At 47.3% G+C, this 23,140-nt stretch overlaps 8 protein-coding genes across 8 annotated transcripts; 4 read left to right on the top strand and 4 right to left on the bottom strand.

Annotated features, from left to right (window-relative positions):
- Window positions 1–867: 867 nt before the first annotated feature.
- Window positions 868–2,733, top strand: K444DRAFT_545694 (uncharacterized protein; the record flags this gene model as incomplete). The annotated part of the gene is made up of 2 exons (XM_024876155.1): window positions 868–1,116; window positions 1,303–2,733. Coding segments are annotated over 2 exons (1,680 nt in total), but the record flags the coding sequence as incomplete, so codon positions are not given.
- Window positions 2,734–2,913: 180 nt separating this feature from the next.
- On the bottom strand, window positions 2,914–4,143 carry K444DRAFT_601375 (putative oxidoreductase ucpA; the record flags this gene model as incomplete). The annotated part of the gene is made up of 3 exons (XM_024878675.1): window positions 3,869–4,143; window positions 3,475–3,763; window positions 2,914–3,377 (listed from the first exon to the last, which is right to left on the bottom strand). Exons 1-3 carry the CDS (start codon window positions 4,031–4,033, stop codon window positions 2,914–2,916), a joined length of 918 nt encoding a protein of 305 aa, XP_024728056.1. The 5' UTR covers window positions 4,034–4,143.
- Window positions 4,144–5,595: 1,452 nt separating this feature from the next.
- On the top strand, window positions 5,596–7,537 carry K444DRAFT_656585 (serine carboxypeptidase; the record flags this gene model as incomplete). The annotated part of the gene is made up of 5 exons (XM_024886096.1): window positions 5,596–5,765; window positions 5,825–5,857; window positions 6,009–6,200; window positions 6,252–6,608; window positions 6,657–7,537. Coding segments are annotated over 5 exons (1,633 nt in total), but the record flags the coding sequence as incomplete, so codon positions are not given.
- A 906-nt stretch (window positions 7,538–8,443) lies between these two features.
- K444DRAFT_225226 (uncharacterized protein) lies at window positions 8,444–8,772 on the top strand. The gene has a single exon (XM_024871187.1). It carries the CDS (start codon window positions 8,501–8,503, stop codon window positions 8,675–8,677), a length of 177 nt encoding a protein of 58 aa, XP_024728054.1. The 5' UTR covers window positions 8,444–8,500; the 3' UTR covers window positions 8,678–8,772.
- Window positions 8,773–10,444: 1,672 nt separating this feature from the next.
- On the bottom strand, window positions 10,445–12,351 carry K444DRAFT_543960 (alpha/beta-hydrolase; the record flags this gene model as incomplete). The annotated part of the gene is made up of 6 exons (XM_024876008.1): window positions 10,445–10,569; window positions 10,624–11,026; window positions 11,083–11,581; window positions 11,632–11,716; window positions 11,772–11,970; window positions 12,091–12,351. 6 exons carry the CDS (start codon window positions 12,349–12,351, stop codon window positions 10,445–10,447), a joined length of 1,572 nt encoding a protein of 523 aa, XP_024728053.1.
- A 218-nt stretch (window positions 12,352–12,569) lies between these two features.
- On the bottom strand, window positions 12,570–13,325 carry K444DRAFT_225212 (uncharacterized protein). Its single transcript, XM_024871186.1, has one exon. It carries the CDS (start codon window positions 13,214–13,216, stop codon window positions 12,788–12,790), a length of 429 nt encoding a protein of 142 aa, XP_024728052.1. The 5' UTR covers window positions 13,217–13,325; the 3' UTR covers window positions 12,570–12,787.
- A 761-nt stretch (window positions 13,326–14,086) lies between these two features.
- Window positions 14,087–15,735, top strand: K444DRAFT_545444 (uncharacterized protein; the record flags this gene model as incomplete). The annotated part of the gene is made up of 6 exons (XM_024876136.1): window positions 14,087–14,281; window positions 14,332–14,436; window positions 14,675–14,725; window positions 14,855–15,177; window positions 15,225–15,292; window positions 15,344–15,735. 6 exons carry the CDS (start codon window positions 14,087–14,089, stop codon window positions 15,733–15,735), a joined length of 1,134 nt encoding a protein of 377 aa, XP_024728051.1.
- A 5,185-nt stretch (window positions 15,736–20,920) lies between these two features.
- Window positions 20,921–22,516, bottom strand: K444DRAFT_647433 (farnesyl-diphosphate farnesyltransferase; the record flags this gene model as incomplete). Its single annotated transcript, XM_024885336.1, has 4 exons — window positions 20,921–21,061; window positions 21,110–21,292; window positions 21,338–22,397; window positions 22,449–22,516. 4 exons carry the CDS (start codon window positions 22,514–22,516, stop codon window positions 20,921–20,923), a joined length of 1,452 nt encoding a protein of 483 aa, XP_024728050.1.
- Between the last annotated feature and the right edge of the window lie 624 nt (window positions 22,517–23,140).

The raw sequence follows: 23,140 nt of genomic DNA, 5'->3' as shown, positions 1-23,140 counted from the left end.
TTTAAGTCGTCCACCAGTGCACATACGTTTCTGCTCAAATTTGAGGATTGCTACTGAGGACGCCACCTAGCTACAGTTGTAGGCGAACCTAGCTTTAAATTAAAACACCATTTTTTACAGGAAAAACTAAAACGACCCCCCACTCCCCCACTTCCCCGGGTGTCAATTGGGGGCCAGACTAGTTCTAGCCACTAACCTAAAGTAGAGGCGCTCGGACAGGAACACCAAAACTCTGGCTTTTTCATTAACTTAATTTTATAAGAAATTACTATATTTTAATGCTTGTTTTATTTCCTTATAGCGCTAATTAAAGGCTATTTAAATAGAAATTTTAGATTAATAATAACTCTTTAAATTAAGAAGTTGAAAAAATTCACATTTTACAGGCTAAAGGTAAGCTTAAGAAGGCCTAGAAATTTAGCAAATAGGTCCCTAAAACCAGATATAAGAGCCCTATAAGCCTATAATTTATAGGGCCTTATAAGGCCCAAAAACTAGAACTTAATTAATTAGTATATAAACTTCCTTAAAGTAAAATACTATTTTAAGGAATCTTCTTATTATAGGCTAGGGAGCACGTGATTACAATATAAGGGTTATAATACTAGCCTATTACAAGTCGTCAACACCCCTGCCCCAATTGACACCCCCAATCGACACCCGCGGGGTTGGTGGGTGGGTGATCGTTTTAGTTGATCCCGAACGTCCTTATGCTTGCTGATTAGTAACGGCATTAGTCGCTCACGTGAGGCCGTGTTGGTGCAACTATTCTCGATTTCGCCTGTCAGCTTCAATTTCCAACACTGGAATTTGTGATGCTCCTTATCTCCCCTCCTTCTCAGACCCATCGACATTACCAAGGAACCATTGATGGCTGCGAGGACAACCCACGGATGTTGGACATGTAGGATCCGCAAGAAGAAATGTGACGAAGTCCGCCCTTCTTGTGGGCCTTGTGCTTTCAGACAGATTATCTGTTACGGATACGGAGAAAAACCAGGGTTCATGCACAAGGAGGAGGATCAAAGGGCTGAGATTGAAAAGATCCAACGAGCCGTGAATGAGAGTTTGCGTGCCAGAAGAGCCTTCAGAGTTGCCAAGAAGCAAGGTCGCAGCGTCCAACAACGGCCAATTGTCCCCGTTATTGAGAGACAACACGGAACAGGATCAGATACATCGGATTCATTTCAAACTCGGCCCCTTATGAAGACAGAGCCATCTCAACTGCCTCTCGATCAAGGGAGCATTCCAGTTCTGCTCCCTATTCCTGATCCATGGCCCCCCTCTTTCAACAACCCTCAGCAATGGGGCTCCCCAGATAACACAATGACCGTGACCTTGGGAAAGCCACCGGAAAGTACCGTTTCTTACCCCTTTACTTTCCATCCTGATGCACCCCCAGCCGAAAATGCCAACGACCTCGAGATGATTATGAATTATCTAGACAACATATTTCCGCTACAGTATTATTTCTACCAACCGTCAGCGGCCGAGCGGGGAAGAGGCTGGCTTCTGAGTTTGTTGCTACGATCAAAACCGTTGTACTATACGGCATTGGCATTCTCGTCGGTGCAGAGAATCTTTGCCTCACGTGATGATCCTGTGACCGAAAATGGCCTCCTAGAAGAACTCGACTATCAACACTCGCTGATAATGGCCGGCTTGGCACAGCAGCTTGAGGAGCTTCCTCGGTTGCAGGGCCAAGAGCACTTAAAACTTGGCCTTGAGATTCTCGCTTGTACCATACAGTTGCAGTCGATTGAGATATTCCGAAATAAGAAATGGTGGAAAGGGTGGAAGGGTGATTGGGAAGTTCACACCAACGCCGCTGGTGCTTTACTTTCTGTCATCGGGAGCGACCTTGACCCATCCTCATCTTCCGCTGATTCCACCACAAGTGATGAGAGTCCAGAATCTGGGAATACGTTGGGCACTGACGCTACGTCAAGCTTCTTGAGCGAAATTGCTGGTCTGGACTTCTTCATGACGAGCTACGTATGGTCCGACATTATGCGTTACGCCAATGTCGGTCTTAAGCCTCCCATGCAAGACTCATTCTTCTACCTCAACTATCTCGAAGAAGGGAGAATTCAAATGGATCGACTTATGGGTTGCCGAAACTGGGCTATGATTTCATTACGGGAAATCTCGGGCTTAGAAGCGTGGAGGAATGAAATGCTAAATGGTCTAAAGGAACCCGTCCTTAATGGACATGCAAGTGGAATCGACAATCTGATTGTCCCACCCCTGGCCGAGAAGTCAGCGGAAATTGAGGCTCGTTTGAAAAGAGGGCTATCCTCCATCTCGACAAATATGGATGGGTTAACAAAACATGTCCGGGAAACTGAACTTGTGACGAACATCTTCGGCTTATCTGCGATGATATACCTCGCGATTGTTGTTTCCGGGTCCTTTGGCAGATTGCCCGCGGCACAAGAAGATGTTCTCAGAGTTTTATCTGCGATTCAAGCTCTCCCGAAGCACCTTTTGATGAGAGTGTCTTGGCCTTACTGTGTTGCTGGTTGTCTGGCAGAAGACGGTTTCAGAGAAGACTTCAGGCAACTACTATCTGAGACCAGTGCAGAAGGCCACCCAATGGGCCAGTTATGGAATGCGTTGGATTTGATAGAAGATTTCTGGAAAATCCGCAACTCCCTAACTCCCGCACAACACATCGAGTCCCCATGGGCACTTGCAATGGAGAGTACGAAGATGAAAACTTTGCTGATCTGAAATTCATCAAGCAATCGCCATGGTTTGCTCCGGGGGACAGCCCTCCTGGTTTGAACAACGTAAGTCGTCCTGGGTTTAATGTAATGATATTCAATGACAAAAAGATCAGATCAAGAAACATACGCTGCACCTTTTCCTTCCCACAGAGCCGAGAACTTTTGGACCCTAGAATACATCCCCTCAGACCCGGCTATCTTCGAACTGGGCCTTCCCGAAAGTTCCTTGGAGTTCTTCTACCAAAAGTCCCTTCGAAACTATTTCGTCCTTCCGCTCCATCAATTCAGCAACTGACCAATTGACACCCATATATCGACCATTCATGAATTTAGCCTGCTCTGTAGACAGCCACACTGCTACTCCTCCTGCCAAGGCAAAAGTGTCCTTAGAGAACTTGACAAATTGTGGCTTGGTTATTCCAGTAAGAATTGTCCCCGGATGGAGGCTTATTGCCGTGATATTCGGGTTCTCGACCGCCACGAATCTTTGCATCTGGATTTGTACAAGCTTGCTTAATGAGTAGCTTGACGTATGGGGTATGATTGAGATACCGCCAGCGCTGGAGACATTGATGATCGTTGCTGGCTTATTATTACCAACAAGCCTGAGAAAGCTTTGTGTCATGAGTAACGTCCCTTTGACATTTACTTCCTGTTGGGAGTTAGGTCTGCCCCTAAGGCAGCTTCAATGCAAATGTTCCATCACAATTGGGAACATTGGAAAGATCGACCTAGAAAGTATTACTCACGAAGTCGTACCAGAAGTCTTCTGGATTTACATCTTTGATTGGAAGAGCCGATTTCCCAGACCCGGCATTGTTCACCAGCACATCGACAGTGCCATATTCCGATTTAATCTTTGCGAATAAAGCTTGAACCGAATCTTGGTTGCGAACATCGAGAGCTTCAGTCAACACCTTGACCTCTGGGTTGATATTTTTGATCTCTTCACCAGCAGCTTCCACTTCCGATTTATTTCTGGCGACGAGGACAATCGCTTTTGAATTGGCCTTGGCGAAAGCTGGAGCAAAGCCCTGAAGTGGACAATTTAGCTCTGAGTAGTCCAGGTCGAATTGGCTCTTGTTGAACACGCCCAACAAGAAGTCGGATGTTCAGCGCTGGGAAAGGAAAGTTCTTACCTGACGACCGATGCCTTGACTTGTTCCGGTGATCACCACTACTTTCCCTTCTTGTGAGAGTGCTTTTGAAGTAGGATCTACGTCAGAGTACTCGTCACGATAGGTCGTTCTAGTGAACTGGGAGACAGTTACGAAAAAGTCGTCTGGGAGGGCTGCAAAATCCATGATTGTCAGGATATGATAGCACGTTTTTGAGAGGTCTGAGTTTGAGATGAATAAAAGAAGGGGCAAGAGCTCTTATATCTCTGGCACAGCACCGATTCAGTTATGGCCGGGGGAACCGGATCCTAGAGTTGGAAGCGCAAAACGTCCAATAATCTGTTGGACCTTGTCAGAATTTGAAATACTGAGACGCCGACTTTTTAGGGCTTAGAATGCATGCCAGTACAGCAAATCACAACTTATTCTTGATTATTAATCCGCAAGGGGGCTGTCCATTCTCGACTTAAAGCTGCCCTATGTATTGGTTGGTGGCGGCCGCCCTCCGCACTTCGGTTGCGCTAACCACATTCAAACTGATGATGGTTGCTTCTTGCGTGGCCATGCGCTGTGCGCTTCCTATAATCGTTCGGCGCTTCCCGCCTCCAACTAGCTTAGCACGCCTTGTATGTGAGGGCCACCAATACACAAAGCACAGCAATACGCGAAACTGAGATTTTGGTAGCACCTCACCAAAAATTGCCTTTTGAATTCTCATAATGCAACGTATTAAAAAAGTGTCCAATTAGTAGGAATTAATCCCGGGACTAAGATCCTTTCGTCTATTAAATTTGAAGAGCAGAAAATAAAGGCGTTGCTATTTTTGAGCTTGCGCAGTTTTCTTGCACAAATTTATATGCGGCAAATAGGGCAAATTTGTATTATAATAATGCCTTGATTTTTTAGTCTTAAAATTTGCTAAGCTAAATAGTTCACGCATTAGGATTAATCCTTCTTACTTACTTACTTACTATTTTAATATATTGCGTTGTGAGCATTTAAAGGGCGAAAAAGGGATATTTTTGGTAGGGTGGCACCAAAATCTCGGATTTGGGTATTACTGTGCTTTGCATATTAGTGGCCCCACCTACAAGACGTGCTGAGCTAGTTGGAGGTGGGAAGCGCCGAACGAGTAAGCCTAGTTGAGCTGGATTAAGATATAAGTAAGTTCCAAGGGGAACAATCAGCCCCTGCGAAGGCTCTCCTCAATTCTACACGGCTGTGAGGACAATGTGTCTCACGTGATTCTAGCACGAAGCCCTTGCGAGCCACATATCAATAACGCTATTATGAGTCAGCGAACAGGGCTCCAAGGAATTTAAGTTTCGAGGCCGAAGTGAGAGATACGAGACTTCTTTTTCCATGTTAACCTTTGTCTAATGTGTTCGCTGGCCAGTTGACATACTGTATGATACAGGGAGGGTTGAACCCGTCTCTATACAGGCAATACATTGTCGACTCCATATAGCATCTTTTGGAGGCGCAGTGAAACGAAAGAGGGCGGGGATAATGAGCAACCAGCGGCCAAGATGGGATTGTTCTGGTGACACCCAATGACATCGCTCGAGATATGGGGTGCACTATGACGCTACCGCTTATCTGCAAGGATAGGTAATAAAGCTGATTCCCACAGTCTGGGATAGACACATGCGAGTCTCATATATAATACCCACATCTCGCTTCACTCTTAATTCCTTTTTTCCCTTAAACCACTGTTTTTCCCTCGCAAAAATTCTCCTGCTGTCAATGATGTTCGCTTTGAAGTACCTTTTGCTGTACGCGGGGGTAATCGCGGGTTCATCTCAAACCTGGCATGAGAAAGCTGCGAAATATGCAAGGAAGTCGGTCCCACGAATCTCTACAAAGGATGCGCCGCGAGCGGAAACCACTTCGTTGTTCTTGAACAACAGGACAGCCAGTAAGTACAGTTACTTGATGATGTGAGACTGAGACTTGAAAAGATGCTAACTTGGCCAGGTTTTGCTGTCAATGGCAGTGCGCTCCCAGAAGGTAAGGTTGTGATATTTTGCTGTTCCCCTCCAAAGAGCTCGGAGCCCGTGAACTTCGTGGGGGCCGGCATACAGAGTTACTTTGGAAGCTACGTTCAGCTCCTTAGCTTTCCCTGGACCTACAGAAATATTCCATACTAATTATGGCAAAGTGGATTTCTTCATTGGTGAAAGCTATTCAGGAACACTGCCGATCGCTCCAATTCCTTCGAATACGACGGATCCGAATCAATTGTGGTTTTGGTTCTTCCCTTCCAGCAATCCGCTCGCGTCGAACGAGATTGTGATATGGTTGAATGGCGGACCAGGCTGTAGCTCATTGCTTGGATTATTGCAGGAAAATGGTATTTTTATGAGAAAGACTCGAAATTGGAATTCTGACCTAACTCTTTTAGGACCATTTCTATGGCAGCCTGGAACCTACCAACCAATCCAAAATCCGTACAGCTGGACGAATCTCACGAATATGATCTACGTTGACCAACCCGTCAGTACTGGATACTCCCCAGGAAACATAAGTGTGAACAACGAGCACGACGTCACTACTCAATTTATGGGCTTCTGGAAGAATTTCGTGGATACATTCTCTTTGCAAGGATACGATATTTACATCGCCGGCGAGAGCTTCGCTGGTCAATATATACCCTATATCGCCTCTGGTTTCCTGGATGCAAAAGACAAGACTAGTTTCAATCTCAAAGGCATAATGATCTACGATCCAGCCATAAATTCCCTCGATACCCTGAACCAAGGCAAGCAATTAATGCAACACTTCTAATGAGCTCTGCTAACCAAAATAGCTGTCGTTGTTCCCGCTCTTCAATATTTTCGAAATGTGATCCCACTCAACGAGACATTCATGGCGGACATCACAGCAAGAGCGCAGTCCTGCGGGTACACCGATTTCTTCAACAAATACACCACTTCCTTTCCCCCACCGGGACCCATTCCGATACCACCAAATTCCCGCCTCCCAGGCTGTGATTTATATGACGATATTTATAATGCGATTTATTATACGAATCCGTGCTTCAACATTTATCACCTCATTGAATACTGCCCCTACCTCTACGACGAACTTGGTTTCCCCTCTCTCGCCGGCGGCCCAAACAATTATTTCAACCGCAGCGACGTCCAAAAAGCGCTGCATGCCCCGATTGGTACAAACTTCTATGAGTGCGCTGGCGGCCCAAACCTCTTTCCTAATCACGACCAATCCATTCCTTCCGGCCTCGGCCCCCTCCCCTCAGTAATCGAAAGAACAAACAACACCATAATCGGCCACGGCCTCCTCGACTTCATCCTCTTCGCAAACGGCTCCCTGATCACCATCCAAAATATGACCTGGAACGGACACCAGGGCTTCCAATCCCCTCCCTCATCAACCATGAATCTCTTCGTCCCTTATCATCCAAGCTTGAATTACATATTGAGTATTGCGAATGACGCGATCCCGAACACGCCGCCGCAGTATGATACGGCAGGGGCGGGCATGCAGGGCACGTGGCACACGGAGAGGGGGTTGACGTGGGTTACGGTGCCGTTGGCGGGACATGAGATCCCACAGTATACCCCTGGTGTTGCGTATAGGATGTTGGAGTTTTTTTTGGGGAGGATCAAGGATTTGAGTGTGATGGGGAGCTATACGACGCAGGGTGGGAATTTTACTGGGGTGCCGTGATATAAAAGGTGTATGTAATCATGATATTAACGACAAACATTAACTCCCCGTCCCTTTTCATCCGGTTCTGTGATACGTGACTTGGTTGGACTGCAGTGCATGTTCCCGGTCGAATCATTCTTCTCTAAGCTCCTAGAAGAACGAAACCAGTGTGTCTAAAAATTAATCGGATAAATTATTTAATTATGAATATTTATAATAGAATTTGATTAATGTAATACTTATGTAATTTAATTAGATTAGAATAATTAATTAAATTAAATTAATTATAACTATAATAAATTAATCTTTACTTAATAATTATTATATAACTAAGGCACTTATTAAGTAGCCCTAGCTGAACTAAGCTAGAGCTTATATAATAGGAGCTAAATTCTAATTTTTAATAATAATAAACTAGCCATTCTCCTCGGAATCTCGATTTCCCCCCTTTTATTATTGAGCATCGGCTCGCTTACCACGCGTTACTGCCGCTGACCTCCGCTTAGTCTTAAGACACCGAAATCCAGGCCGAAAATCAACATTTTCTATAATTAACTTCTATAACAATAACAATTAAATTTTTACAATTTTATAAAAGTTAATTCTATAAATTGCGCATTAAGTAATATTAATTTTTAAGGGAACTAGAGTGTACTAGCTATTAGAGAAATTAATTAGGGGTTTGACTTTTAGGCTAGATTTGCTAACAAATTTGGCAGGTAATAAATTAATGGCTATTAATCTAATCTAATTTATTTATTTAATATATTAGACAAAACTCTCTAATTATTACTGCTTTTATTAGGGATAAAAATATGTATTACAAGAAGTTCTTTTAAGCAAATCTTCGTAGTCTTTTGCCCCAAACATCCTGGGCACACCTCAAACCCATAGTAACTGGTAAGGTTTTGGTTTAGTTCATAACTCGATGTTTATATATTATTGAACTAAATAAGTCTCCGTTCCTGAAAGGTCTACTTAATGATTTCGAAAATGAAGCGCCCCACTCTTGATACCCCAAGAGCCTTTCTTGCTATGGAGTCCCGTGAAAATCGTCTTCAGCTGGCTTGGCTATGTAAACGCAATTTTTCTCCATCCATCCTTATTCCCCTTTTCATTTTCATTTTCATTTTCATTTTCATTTCCACGCCGTCTTAATTTTCCAAAGGGGGCGCACTGAGAAAAGAACTGTACATTTTAGAATCTCGGAAGTTATCCAGGGTGCTCAAAGCACACTCTGGAGTCTGCCCCCCCCTATCACCAAGCTGTGCAGTTCCCTGTCATTTACCGCCAATATACACAATATTTTCCTCTGAAATTTAACTTACCGGAGTAGTATAAACATAGCATCAACGAAAACTTTCCACTCTCTTGGCGACAGTGGATGACCCGCCTGCATGGGAGAGAGCTTGGACTTCGATCGAAGCTGTCATTCTTTTGAAAAAGTCCCCAATCAAGCTTTTCGGCTTATCGCAACTCCCCAAACACTCCACTACGGCTTTGAGATTGTCGAAGAGCACGCCTGTGTGTGACAAGCTGATGTCCATAACTTCTACATAATCATTGGCAACTAGACAGAGGGTCGGCAGCCAGTCACATATGAAGCCCACCCCCTGCAGAGATGATACAACGTTATCGAAGTGTGACACAGCCAGGAGGGTCCGCTCCGCTACTTCCAGCAATTCTTTGGAGAGGGTATTCTAAGGTAAAATACCACCAGCGGGTCCATCGAAAACAGCAACGACGGTTCTGTCCCTAGGATGGATGCGTGTGTGCTGTCTCATTTCATGCATCCAAAGCTCGTGGAGGGTATCGTCATCTAAGGACCTCGAGCCATGGTCGTGACGCATTGGGATATAGCCTGCCATACCAAGTAGCAACTCAGTTGTTGGATGGACGGGCATTACCCTTTGAACGCACCAAGCAAGGGATTGGAGGGATGTTTCTCTGGCTCTTAAGCTTGCTTGTTGAGGAAATCAATCTTCCTAATATTGATATTGGGTCCACAACCCAAAGAGTGATGAGGATAAGAAGGCGTAAGAGGTTTCGCGGGTAGATGTGGACCAGTGAAGAAGAATTTAGCGTAAGCAGGTCGAAGAACGCAAGGAACATCATATTTGTTGTTGGCCAAGAGATCTGCCAAATCGCTAGTCGTGCATCCCACTGTGTCATGATACTCTTCTGTCTGGTGAAACTTGGCGCCCAGACCTCCTCCTTTAGATTCCTTTAATATATCAAGGACCTCATGGCGTTCGTCATTGCGCTGCCTAGAAAACTCTTGCAGCTGTTCCAGGGAGGCAGAATTCGATGGCAAAGTTGCTGGCTGTTGTAGAATTTTCCGCAGTAATGTATCGAAATTATCTTCAGGCACCATTATGCCGATATTCTGCATCTATTGCAGCGGTGTTGAGGAAACCCGAGATCGAAACTCGGCCCTTGATACGCACTAGAAGTAAAGCAGCGTAGCTTTGAAAGCTGAACACGGTGATGGAAGGTGAGAGCCGTCGCTATATGATCAGGCCTGGGAGAGTCAATTGTCGCTTCTCACAATCGACGAATTAACATCTCAGCCACCCAGGCCGACAACTGGGCTTCCAGCAGGTGCATCCAATAACTGAGTTTGATTTGCAACGAGGCACGCATGCTTGAGATGAAAATTGCCTGGCGCGCAGGAAAAAGGCAGGAAAAAGGCAGTCTCAAAAGCTTGCAAGGAAAGCACCAGCGAGCCAAAAACTACACGATAAAAGAAAGCACTTGCCACGACAAGAATACACAGAGGTTAAAAGAAGCGGTGATCGGCTGGAAGCTCGAATCTTTAGGGTCAAATGGTGATTAGATAATTGGTATATGGTCCGGACGCCGCGTTTTGCAGTACAAAGAAGATACTGCACAGCTGGCTGGCGTCCCCTTTGGCTTCAGGGGAATTTACATCGCTCCCTTCCCAAGATCAACAGCACCGTTGAGAGCAGGGCACTGCGCATCGGAGGTACTGGGCGCTACGAAACTGGCGGAAGTCTGGCTGTTATATCCTAGACGGACGAGAGTGGCAGCTACGCATTGTTAGCGCATTCCCGATTCTCAACTGTCTGAATTCTGCATACCACTCGAGTTCTTGTACGTTGGCCAACCTAATTTACTCAGACCACTGGTTGGGTTACTTGCAAAAGCAGCCCAGGATTTCATGAAGTAAGCGATCGTTGCGGTTTCTACTGCGCTGTTGGGAAGCCCCGATACATCTTGAGCTGTTCCGAAGACCATGTCGAGCTCTGCACCGTGGTAGGTACCACTTCCTGGATAGAGCTGCAAGTTTGCAAAGTCACCGAAATACCTGTAACGCCAGACTGGAACGCCTTTGGCTACACGGGCAGCGGCTTCGATTGCTGTGGAGCAGGTGAATGCCTCGAGATCAAATAGGTTTTGTTGGGTGGCGTTGAAACTCTTCCCAGTTGCAAATGCTGCGATGTCATAGAAGCCAGACTCGTGGTTGTTATTGCCAATAAGCAGAGGCTAAGGTTACCTTAGATTAGAAGTTTACAGAGAAATTCAGGGGTTCTGTCACTTACCAGCTTTGCGAATTTTCCGGCTGCGGCGAGAGCGCTGTAATCGTAAAAGACTGTAATATTGTCTTCAACGGGTTGGAATTGTGGTTGGTTCAGTGCGGCTGTGGGATCGACAGGCACTTTTGCAAAGGCGGCAAGCACAGATGACACGTTCTTCGATTGCATGCAGCTCAGAACATTCCCTGATGTCCCACATCCAAGAGTCGAGGAGGCATTGTACCAATGTTGTGCCCCCAGAGCCGGGCTCAGCGGAGTCCAGCTGTGAGGAGTACCAGATTCCATTATGTAACCAGCAACAATGGGGTCATTGGGGTAGGCGTAAGCCTGGTATGCGATGGAAACAGAGCCTGCAGACTGTCCGAAAGCAGTGATGCGGTTGCAATCGCCTCCAAAAGCCGCAATGTTGTCGCGGACCCATTCGAGTGCCATACGCTGATCCAATAAACCAACATTTTGCTGGATTCCAGGAGCTCCAGGGAATCCCAAGATGTTGAGACGATAGCTAGGGCGTGTTAGCCTAAAAGAGGTTAGTCGACAGATTTGGGTACACACTTGAAGGTGACCACAATCACGTCTTCTGCAGCCGCGAGATATTGGCCATTGTAGAATAAGCTCTTGGCGCCTCCGATATTCCACCCTACACATGTGATCAGTCTCGAACCGTCAGAATGGACATCTTTTCAGGAGCTTACTTCCACCATGAACGAACACCAGCACCGGTTTTGATGCACCTGCTTTTGGCGTTCCTTTAACCCAGATGTTCGCACTCAAACAATCCTCAGATTGAAAGTTTCCGCCTTGAGTGGTGAAGGCCAGAAAGATGCGGTCAAATTGAGCTGTCTTGTTGGGAAAGGCAACGGTGCCACCAATATTGCCGGGACAGCTCCTTTTCTAGATGTCAGCCCTTAACTCCGTGTCATTTCATTCAATTTCAATGTCAGAGGGGAGCATACGGGCCCTGCAGACCAGTTAGCATTTGCATTTTGAGACTCAGCAATCTCGGAGGCTCACATAAGTTGCTGCGGTAAACGTCTTCTTGGATGTGAACCGCTGCGGTGGCATCCATCTTTGGCTTCCACTTGTCGACGCAGCGTACGGAATGCCCAGGAATTCAGTCACCCCCGTCTTGTTCACCGCAGCATGTCCAACTATGACACCGCTGGTCGTAGATACACTTGAAGCAGCAACAGCGGTATCTCTACTCTCCACAAATGGAGACGCTTGCGTAAGGAGCGGAAGCAACAACGCTCCAACGGCAAGAGTAACCCTCATGATAGTGACAATTGACTTGAAAGGACAGTAAAGAAGCACGAGAGTCGACCATCAGATGGAGGGAAGCCACAGATTATAGCAAATATAAATCGAAGCTTCCGCCGAGCTCTGACATGATGGCGGCCCATACGTCTGTCAGATTGCAAATATTGGAATTCCAGAGGCTTGGATCCTCCGAAGTCCATGGGTAATCTGCAAGGGTTGGGATGGTAAGTGGGGGATTGGCCTTTTTGGAGACAATGGTCCCCTCAGAACGTGGCTTCCGCGTCCCCATGCTATCGCCAAGCTGGCGGACAAGTTGCCCTTGGATGTAAATTTACTGAGGATTGGGGTTCGGGTTCGACAGACTTAGCGGAGGTGCGTTGGTAGGCAGCTCGGCTGGATCGCTGGTGAGGAAGGTTGCACCCGCGAATGGTGGGGAGGGGGGGACCTGGGATCATGGGATGGGAAACGAAACAGCTGGACTGGGGGTGAAATTGGAATAATTGGCAGAGATGGGAGGGTCCGAGGGAGGAGAGGAGAGAGGAGAGAGGGGTGCTTCGGCGGTGAGGCCTTGAAAGAGCTCGATCCCCGCGTCAGCACGCAAGATTTTGATTCGTGATATGTGAAGGTCGTTGTGGTGCGGCGGGAGAGAAGCAGGAACCAAGACAATCATCAGCCAGAGGCCCAAAAGCTCGGGTCGCTCCTGGAGGCTGGAGCCAGCCCCCTTTCGACGCCACCATTCCGACACATGGAGCATCGCATGCAGTACTCCGTACTCCGTACAGTGCGTGATTACTCTTCTCCACTTCCACGCATCACCTCTCCATCCGCCGTTCCGCAGCGCGCACGTTGTCGGGCAAAGACATCCATCCCCACTCCTCATCCCCAAATTTGTGCTCCGTCACTGTCACTGTCACTGTCTCTGTCTCTATCTCTGTCGCTTTGTCGCTGCATCGAACGGGGACGCTCGAGGGACGGAGGAAGTGGCATGGCGCGACGTCGCCTCTGATCCCTCCATCTGACGATCGCCAACCTCCAGAGCGCCAAGCGCCTCTACCGCCGGCCCGCCAAGTGTGTCACTGTGTGTCACTGTGTGTGGATTCATCCGGGCAAAATTGGCGGTGGAGACTGACGCTTGCTGTTGCTCTTCAGCGGAGCAAGCCCACTTCCAACGAGGTCGCTGCGGCCTGCATCTCCCATCTCCTTTTGACAGTGGCGGAAGAAAAGCGACAATGCAATGAATGAATGAGCCTCCGTGATTGTTTGGGGGTCTTCGTTGTCCTCGAAACAACCGTACAACGTATTCGTCAAGATGACCATTATCTCTCGTCCCCGTCAGCGATAATGCCCTGCCCGGTCTCGGCTTCTTGGGCCGAGATCTCCCTCCAATAATGGCTGGCCTCGAGGCGTGAGAAATCCGCCCAACATCCAGGCAGGGGTTTCCAGAGGGACTTGCCCTTCTGGTCGTTCCCCCGATCGCAATGGCATGGCAGTCTGGCAGACCGTTCCAAGTTCCCTTTGGCATGGAAAGACAGTTCCGGCAGTGCCGCACACAAGACCTTGTCAATGTGATACGCCGCAAGGAGCCTTGCAGATGGTATACTGTACTTCGTAGAGGTACATAAGAATGCGGTGTCTTACCACGCAGCTTCGTTGGTCAGTCACACTGTTCCCTATACGTCTGCTCTGAAATATTCGACTTGATTCGTTTCTTGTGTGGCCTGATCCAATGTCTCGAATGATGAACGTTTTGATGAGGTCGTTACCTCTTGTCGAGCCGCTGAAGCCCGGGGAGGCTCCTCAGAGAGGCACGACGCTCTATATCATATCCGTAGCGATGGTTGTTGTTGCTGGGCTTTTCGTCGCGGCTCGAATCAGCGTCAGGTTATCGAAGTTGACGACAAGTCAAGGACTTGGGCAAGATGATTATTGCGTGATTGCTTCTTTGGTGACCCTCCTTCTTGCCATGACTCTGAACAGGGCTCATGGGTCTCCTAGATTTCATCAGTTGGACTGTCTGTCACAGAGATAGAAGCAACTGTGCACGGCTATGGGAATCATCTGAATGGTCTCACAAAGCCTCAAATCCAGGAGGCACTTGAGGTAAGTCATCCGATCATCCATTTCTACATGGTACCCCACGTAGATCATACTGACAATTGAGTTAGTGGGTAAGCTTTGGTCTCATACAAACTTGTGCATTTCTCTATCAGAGCTGAGAGCACCAGAGCTGTCTCGGGAGTTCCCATGGCTCGTTCGACCTTCGACACCAAGACAGCTCCAATGCTCTCAGCTGTGCACATCGCATTCGACTCGACTCGACTCCGCTAAATCACTGCAGTTTTACGTCGCCCAAATAATGTATAAAGTGGTTATCACGTTCAATAAGATGGTAAGCTAAGCATCATTTTTAACTTCATATCTCCCTCCGTCAGATGCAACATCGAAATTGACCGTACATGACAACATTTCAACCCCAAACTCTTCCAGCCCGGCAATGCTAATACCGGGATTCCGATAGGCGCTTCTCTTGTTCTACCTTCGAGTCTTTCCTCAGCAAAAGTTCCGAGCCCTCTGCTTCGCTGGTCTGGCCTTCGTGGGTTGTTCTGGCTTCGCCTATATCGTTGCGACCATCTTTCAATGCAACCCAGTACCATTTTACTGGAATCGGACAATCCATGGGGGCCATTGCATCCAGAGTGCTCCATTCTGGATCTCTTATGCAGTGATCAACATCGCGACGGATTTCTATATCTTGTGTTTGCCGATGCCTATCCTTTACTCGCTGTCGCTGTCGAAGAAGGACAAGTATGGTGTTATGGGATGCTTTGCGCTTGGATTCTTGTGCGCCACCCCTCAATTGTTCATGATGCTGTCACTGACAATATCAGCGTCTGCTTCACAACGATCTACCGAATGACAACTCTGGCATCATCAAGCAAAGGAACAGATTTAACATGTAAGTTTCAAATCCACTACCACATGAAACAAGTCATAACGATCAAAACAGATGGCCCCGTTCCAGCGACGAACTGGTCCGTGATCGAAGCCAACACCGGTCTCATCTGCACCTGCCTCCCCATGCTAAACCAATACATCAAAGTCTTCACCGGTTTCTTCAGCCGGTCCTCAGCAAACACCTCGTCCGTACGCCCAGGCAACACTCCGCGCTCCGGCAAGTTCGGCATCGGCCTCTACAATATTTCCGCGAAGTCAAACAAGGACGAGATATTTGGGACCGGAAGGCAATGGGGTGCAGTCGATAGCACAGTGGAGAGCAGGCGTGATATGTTGAGGACGGAAAGTCAGGAAAATATGGTGGGCGATAAGAAAATTCATCGGAAGGTGGACGTGGAGATGTGGCATACAGACGGGAGGTCGGATGAGAGTTTGAAGATATGAGATGTAAGATTATATGTTGAATTGTCGATGATACCCATGTAGAGTTATGACTGAAATGGAAACTCATGACCGCCTCTGGCTTGATATCATCTGAAGCAGACCATCAAGTGACACCAAATTCACAATTGGCAACGGAAATTGAAAAGCCAGTGGAGAGTCATGCCATTTCATTCATTCAGTACTCTCATCTCAATTCACTCAAACTTCCCATCATCCCCACGACTCCGTCCCCGGCCCCGATTCCAAGCCCTCCTCCTCGCCGCCCTCGACAACCCCCCCGTCCTCACCCTCTTCAATCTCTTCGCTCTGGCCTATTGTCATTATCAGTCTCGCAATCATCAACAACGGGATGAAAGGAAAGGGGAACACTCACCGCCTTCAACGCCTCCGCCACCCACTCCCGCCCTCCCTCCTCCCACTCCTCCAGAGTGAACACGGCCGTCTGCCCTCCTCTCCGCTTGACCACGTGGGTCCTGGTACCGTCTTCTGTCTCCCACCAGACCGGGATCGCTGGCTGTTATCCGGTCGTTAGCCTCTCCCGTCCCAACAAGAAAGGAGAAGGGAGAAGGAGACGTACCTCTCCTAAGTCCAGGTCCGGGATCGCGAGCCTATCTCCAAACTCCAAGCCCGGGAAGTACGGGTAGTCGATCTCTGGTGGTGAGCGTGCTTGGCGGCGGGGTGGCGAGAGGGGTGGGATGAGAGGGAGGCGAGAGGCGCGGGTGTTGTGCTTGTGTTTTGGCATTGTGGTGATTTTCGTCGAATGTGTGTGTGTATGATTGAGTGTTTGGATGAGAGGTTTGTGATGTGATGAGTACAGACTGAGTGTTTGTGAGAGTATGCGTGCTGGAGAGAAAAGGAAAGAAGGGAAAGATGGAGGGAAAGAAAGAGTATATAGTTGAGAGGAGACATTTGTGTATTTGTTGCTATGAGTATTGTTGTCGGGTATTGTGAGGATACAATAGGGGAAGGTATTGTTGGGACAATAGAAAAAGGGGTAAATGTTAAGCGAGGGGGGCGGTAAAAGGAGTTTGACGTATGTGCAAACTGCACATTGGGATGGGTGAATAGTAAGATAGAAATAGATGGTTTGTCGCCGATGCAAATAGAATTCTCGGAAGATATTCTCGACACCTTTGAGAGCGTGGGACTGGGAGAGCGATTCTCCGTGTGATGAGGAATAGGGCCTCACTCCCCCACGTATATTGTCTCCGTACTGTATACACTTCTATGATTCGAATAAAGCCAAATCATAGAAGATACAATTATCTCCTATCAGGAAAAATGACCATGCCACAACAGAGCGCGATACAATGTATGAGGTCAAGCCTGATGAGAGGCAATGAAGTACTTTCATTTCTTGCCCTACCCGGAAACGTGTATAAAAGGAGTGTACTACGAAGTGAAGAAAGGGAACACACAACGTGTCTACTTCACTGTCCCACTTGCCAAACTACCCCTTTGGGACAAGCCCATTCTACTTTCATTTCCAGCCACCATTTTCGGCCTCATTTCCCTCTTCTACCAGCGATCGTTCACGCCCCCTAAGTGACTGTTGCACAAAAGTTGTGTCCCCTCGCAGTGCAGTAACTCTCATATCCATACGATTAACTAATAGCAGGCGTGACATCATTTCTCCTGGCGGAGCCTGGTTTATACTGGCTGCAATTCTGGGTGATGCGCGCCGAAGCCGATTGACGATCCGAAGCACAACGAGACCGATCATCCCATCCGAAATTGTCAAAGTGTGCAACGACGCATTCGCTGATGGAGTAGAAGTCATAGCCTGAGCGGACGTTTGTGCCGCCGCCACAATGGGCAGCGAGTTAGCGGGGCCCCGTAAAATGCAAGAAGGGGTGGAGCGAGCGGAATGCTGAGGAGTTGTATTGCTCAGAGGATGTATGGACAGGTGCAAGGAAGCATGACGGTTCCTGAGGGAACAGCTCCTGATTCTCTGCTCTCAAAGAAAGGAGAGAAGAGCGTATTATTGTGAGCGTAAGAAAGGATTACTTGCGCGTCAAGGGCGGCGTTCGTAGTATCGCAAGTGCGGTGATCGAGGTCCTCGGTTCCTTCCTCAGGGTAACAAGAAATCAAGTCCAATCCGTGTTCTGACTTTTCACTCTGGAGGAGGAACTACCGAGCAGCGAGAAGCGCCCGAGGGCATGGGCATCTGCCAAGTCGCCGATTCAGATGTGCACCTCGATCCCGTTTTCGTAGCTGAGGACGGAATATACACCGTCTGCTGCGTTCTCGGGAATGTGGAAATTGGATATGCAAGATGTGCTAAGCAGGACAGAGACGAGGGGCGAAAAATGCATGGTGATGTTTTGAAAGAGGATGAAATAGTTTTGAGATGTTGGTCTTGTGCTAAAGGATGGTACCTATGAAGAGGTGATTGATTTGAAGAGGACACTACCCATTTTCAAGGAGATCAAGAGCCCTTTATATGCATTGGGAGAAAACTGAAGTAAATGCCTCGTAGAGGTCTTGCTTTTTGCAATATATCAGGTGGCACGGCTACATTTGTTACACATAACTTTAAAGCTTTTGTTGCAATATACTAAGAGGGATTGTGCTAGGAGAAAACGATGACGATTCGAAAGGGGAAAGTGAACTTTGATGCTGCTTCACAACCTGCATCCATGAGTAGTGTCAGGGCGAGGTAGCCGGGGTCGAGAATAAGCATTGAACTTTTTTGATGCTCTGGGTTATAGAAAGCTCTGCGAGCGCTCTTCTCGTGGAGAAATGGCAACGATCGATAGGCCAGGTCGGGTTCCTATAATTTCTTCACATGACTTGAGAGCTGAATAAGATTAAGCTGAAGTCCATGGCTCCTGGGCGGAGTCTTTGCCGCTCGCATATATGTTGAGTTCCCTCACCCTCTTAATTGGATGTACAGAGCAATCTTGGCTTTGTTCAACCCGTTTAAGAAGGTTATTTGTAGGGTTGCGGCGATGGGAGGGCAGGCTCGGCAACGATTGCTGAGCAATCGATTAGTAATCGATTGTGTGCACTATTGATTAGCTATCGATTGTAATCGATTAGTAATCGATTACTAAACGATTATTACCCCGCACCCCACGAAAGCTAAGCACTAAATTTTTAGTACCTATAGCCTATAATTTAGCGATAAGCAGCCTATAATTATAGGGTTCCCTTTTCCTCGCGACCTACAAGCCTCGAAGCTCACTTCTCACTTTCTCTCTCCACCTATTGCTTTTTACTTTTATATACTTGCCCTCTTAACCCCTCCCCCATTAAAAGTTGCCAAGCTTATGGGCCTAAGGCAGCCAGCGTATGGGAGGGCTAGTGGGAGACTAGTGGATTTGTACTATTAAGGGGCCTTTCCCCGCCTTTAATAATGAGAACCAAGGCTTTTAACTACTTGAATTTAATATCCCCAAATCCCCCCTTTTACTTTTATACTTTTATATATATAGAGAGAGTAAATATTTTAAGTAATAGTAAATGCTGAAAGAAAAGGAAGGAGGGGCAGTAATATGTGAGTGCGGCCGATTTTTGGTAAGGTAAATCGTAATAGATCCCCTTACTAGTATGGACTATATCTTACCGGATACAGGAATAGCTATTAATATCATCTCAATAGTGCTAATGAGCGATAAGCCAGAGGGAGTCTTTTCAGGGGCTTGTCGTACGGTAAGCTACCTAGAATAGGGGGCAGCTTGAAACCGAGACAAGATGCAGGAGTACCTTAAGTACTAGAAAAGAAGCAGAGTTCTAGATACTTTCTTTAAATAAGTAAATAAGAAAGAGCCTTACCTTTATTATATATAGTATAGTACTCTACTAAACTCCTGGATCTTCTGGCATTAGAAAAGGGGTAAAATCATACGTATATAGGGATTAGCTCGCTAAACAATCGATTGCACTATCAATACAATCGATACCTTACGATTATGGCATCGATTGTTATCGATAGTGCAAAACGCCAATCGTTGCCGAGCCTGTGGGAGGGCAGAAAGCCGCACGCTTATCAAGAGTATCAAGAGTATTGTGCCGTCTACACGCAAAATACGCTCTAGCGTTCAACCCCGTGGACTGTTTCTTTGGGAGCTAATCATTGAAAAATTTGCATTTGCCCTTGGTCAAATATCCTCTGCCATCTCAACCTGGAAGGTCGATATCAAGTCCACCCAAAGAAACATAAGAGGCACTACAGCGGGTTTGATATTGGAGCAAAGCGTTTGAATGAACGGGAAGCGGAGTGGACGAAAGTCGATTTCAATTTTGAGAAGAACTTTGCATTGTGACGAACCCGCCGTTCCCAGAGATGACACGAGACCGCAGAAAGGCAACCGAGGAATTTCTGTTGTCAACGTCCACTTCATTGTCATATATTTCTTCCGTCTGTGACTTCGGGTCCAAGCACAGGGAGCAACAGCTAGAGAGGCTGGCAAGAACCGTTGGTGCAGATTGCTTGAAGCCGCCAGTTAATATTGCCAATGCGTTGGGTGAGGCTCATTGCCAACCTTCCACTGAAACTGCCCTGGAAGAACTTTGAATTACGCGGAGCACTCGCAAAGCATCTTTTCATCGGATTTGATATCTTTGTCTTGGGACTGACCCGAGGCAATCCCCGTTGCGAAGGAGTCTCAACGAGACCAGTGAATTCGATCTCAACTCTCGCAGAAAAACTGGCAACTTGCCGTCACCAGCCCAATCTTGAAAGTCAGCAACTAGCTGGCCCGGCTTCTTCCACCTTACCCTTCAACATTCAATGCTTCATATCAACTGAATGTATGCAATCCAACGCCAGCCCGTCCCACAGAAGCAGGGAGTAGGTCGGAAGCCTCGTCTCATCACTGAGCAATTGCATTCAATTTCAGCACATCTTCGGCACAACCAACAGTCATTGAAAAGACCGAATTGCAATTTGACATCCGTGCTATTTCTCCGTCCATCCTCTCCAGGAAGCCCCCCAATTTTCATTTGCAAAGTGTATGAGATGGCGAAAGGGGCAAAAGAGGTTAGCAAACTATTCCCATTATCTGCATCATCTGCATTGCCGCAATTAATTTCATCTCTTAACCTAGACACGTAATATAATACATCCCTCCCAAGACCACCAAAAGAGCCAAGTCATTTTGGAAGGAATGCCGATTCAACTCTTGTGGACAAATTCAAATTAGGTATAAAGAAGCGCATGCACGGAAGGATGGAAACAAGATTACAACTCCCCATGATCATGCTGGTCGACGATGGTTTGTGGGCCTTCGCTGCCATTGTCCAATTTAGGAAAGATCATGCCTTTCTTGATCTCGTTGAAGGCCACATCGAAGCGCGCTCCTGCGAGGTATGCGGCTCCAATCTGGATGATGTTAGTGATGAGGGGTTTTGAAGGAGGGGGGATCCGTACCATCAATGCTGAGATCACCAAGAGGGTTCCCACAACGGCAAGTAGGAGGAAGAATACATCCTTCTTTGCTTCTGAATCCTGGGCCTTCTTCTTCTCGACGTCGGGGTCGATTTCGCCTGCGTGAATCAAAGAGAGCTTCTTCGGATCTTGTGTTGGGTAGATGGACTCGATGAATTGCTCGATCTGTCAAGGTCAGTGATGTCTCTGAATATAGAGATATTGGCATACCTTTGCGCACGCAATGCTGATCTCGAGGTAGTTTGGGTCCTTGGGAGTATTCTTCTTGTGTATTCTTCGAGTATACTTCTTGAAGATTTCACAGACAGTTCGGAGATTGGTGGAAGAGTCCATCATCAATTGGCACGCATCACCTTTAGTGATCTTGACGTTCTTCTTGTACACTTCGGGATTTCGGAAGACGAGTTCAAGTGTTGCAATGGCCATGGATTGAGGAATAGCGACGAAGTTGAAAACACTTTGATCTTTAATGCCAGCCATGTAGAATAAACATTCATCGGCATGTCGTAGAGCATTGAGAACCATCTCGGAGCTGCAGTTTAGAGCAACATCGATATTCTTTGGGTCGAATAAGTCCTCGAATTTGTCGACGTGTTTCGACCAGATTTCTTTTGGATAGAAGCGTCGCCTGTCATCCAAATCTTCCTTGATATCACGAATGATATTTGTCTTCTGGAGGAATTGACCCATTGACTCGGCAAGCTCGGGACGTTTGAGGAGCGCTGGGTTCGCAAGCTTACTCTCTACGAATAACCTCGTCAAGCCATCACCAACCAAGCCTGCAACGTAATGGCAGTATAATTCGTAATCTTTGATGGTATTGACACCATTGACGTTGTGCTCGGCGTTGTTCGCATAATCCGCCATGCCATTGCCCATCTTGTCCGTGATATCGGCGATAATAGCTTTGTACTGGGGTTTGACCAGCTTATACTCAGTGATCACCACATCGAAATGTACGAGAAGTTCCCGGTCCTTCTCGGTGGGCGCATTCCCATCGAATGTCCAGCCATCCTTCTCCAGGATATGTTGGAAATTCCTCAAAAGGGGCTCCTTTGTCTCCAGCGGAATTGTCATGTCATCCTCGATCGTATCAAGACCTCGCAGAATCAGGTAGAACAACGCAACTGGGACGAGCAATTCGGGGTTCAGTTCTTGGATGACCGCGCTGAAACTTCGGCTAGTCATGTTGAGATATTTGAAGCATTCTTGCAGGGTGGCAGACTCCTTCTTCGGGTCTCGAGTGTGAACGGGGTCGTGCCATATTTTCCTGTGAAGAACATTAGCATACGTAGCACAAGATGGCCTATTCGATGCCCACCATTGCAAGATTGATCTCAGTTGGTTGGGGTGGACTGAGAAATACAGAAGTTGCCTAAGGAGACCCATTGCGGCGGGTGAACAAGTGTGATGTTGGTCGGGAGGAAGCTGTGTGGGTTAGGGGAGGTGTCGAGGATGGGGGACGAGGTTTTTGATGTGAGTGGAGCAGCTATATCATCGCCGAAGACAGCTTTCAGATAAATGCCAGAGATGTGTCGGTAAGGAGTTCCGGGCCGGGGGAGATGCAGATTAGTTTTCTAATCTCTCGAGATTATCCTTTCTTGCGCTGGGGGCTCACCCGCAGTGTCGGATTTCTGCACCGCGCTCGTCTCCTCTCTCCTGCAGAACCCTGGAATTAGTCGCACCAATCAGGGAAAGGCCGGCTGCGCCACATCTTCACACTGCCAGCCTCGCATTGGAAACCAGTAGTGGCACATTCATCTACCAGCATTTCACGATTCCATCAGCACTTGGTCTCAGGTCCAAGGATCACGATCAGCAGCCACCTTCTACTGTAGAAGACAACGCAAAGAGCACCTCTCATTACAGCCATGTAATCGCCACGATTTGCGCGATCGACATTAGTCTCCATGTCCTTGGAAGGGGGTACAAGAAATACCGAGGTTTCGTGTGATGAGGGCTTCAACCTCGACATTTCCACCTCAAACAACCACAACTGCGCATACGATGAGG

Source organism: Hyaloscypha bicolor (assembly GCF_002865645.1).
Source record: "Hyaloscypha bicolor E unplaced genomic scaffold K444scaffold_182, whole genome shotgun sequence".
Classification (NCBI taxonomy): domain Eukaryota; kingdom Fungi; phylum Ascomycota; class Leotiomycetes; order Helotiales; family Hyaloscyphaceae; genus Hyaloscypha; species Hyaloscypha bicolor.
Note: the sequence above shows the minus strand (reverse complement) of the source record. Positions and strands in the feature narration are given on the sequence as shown.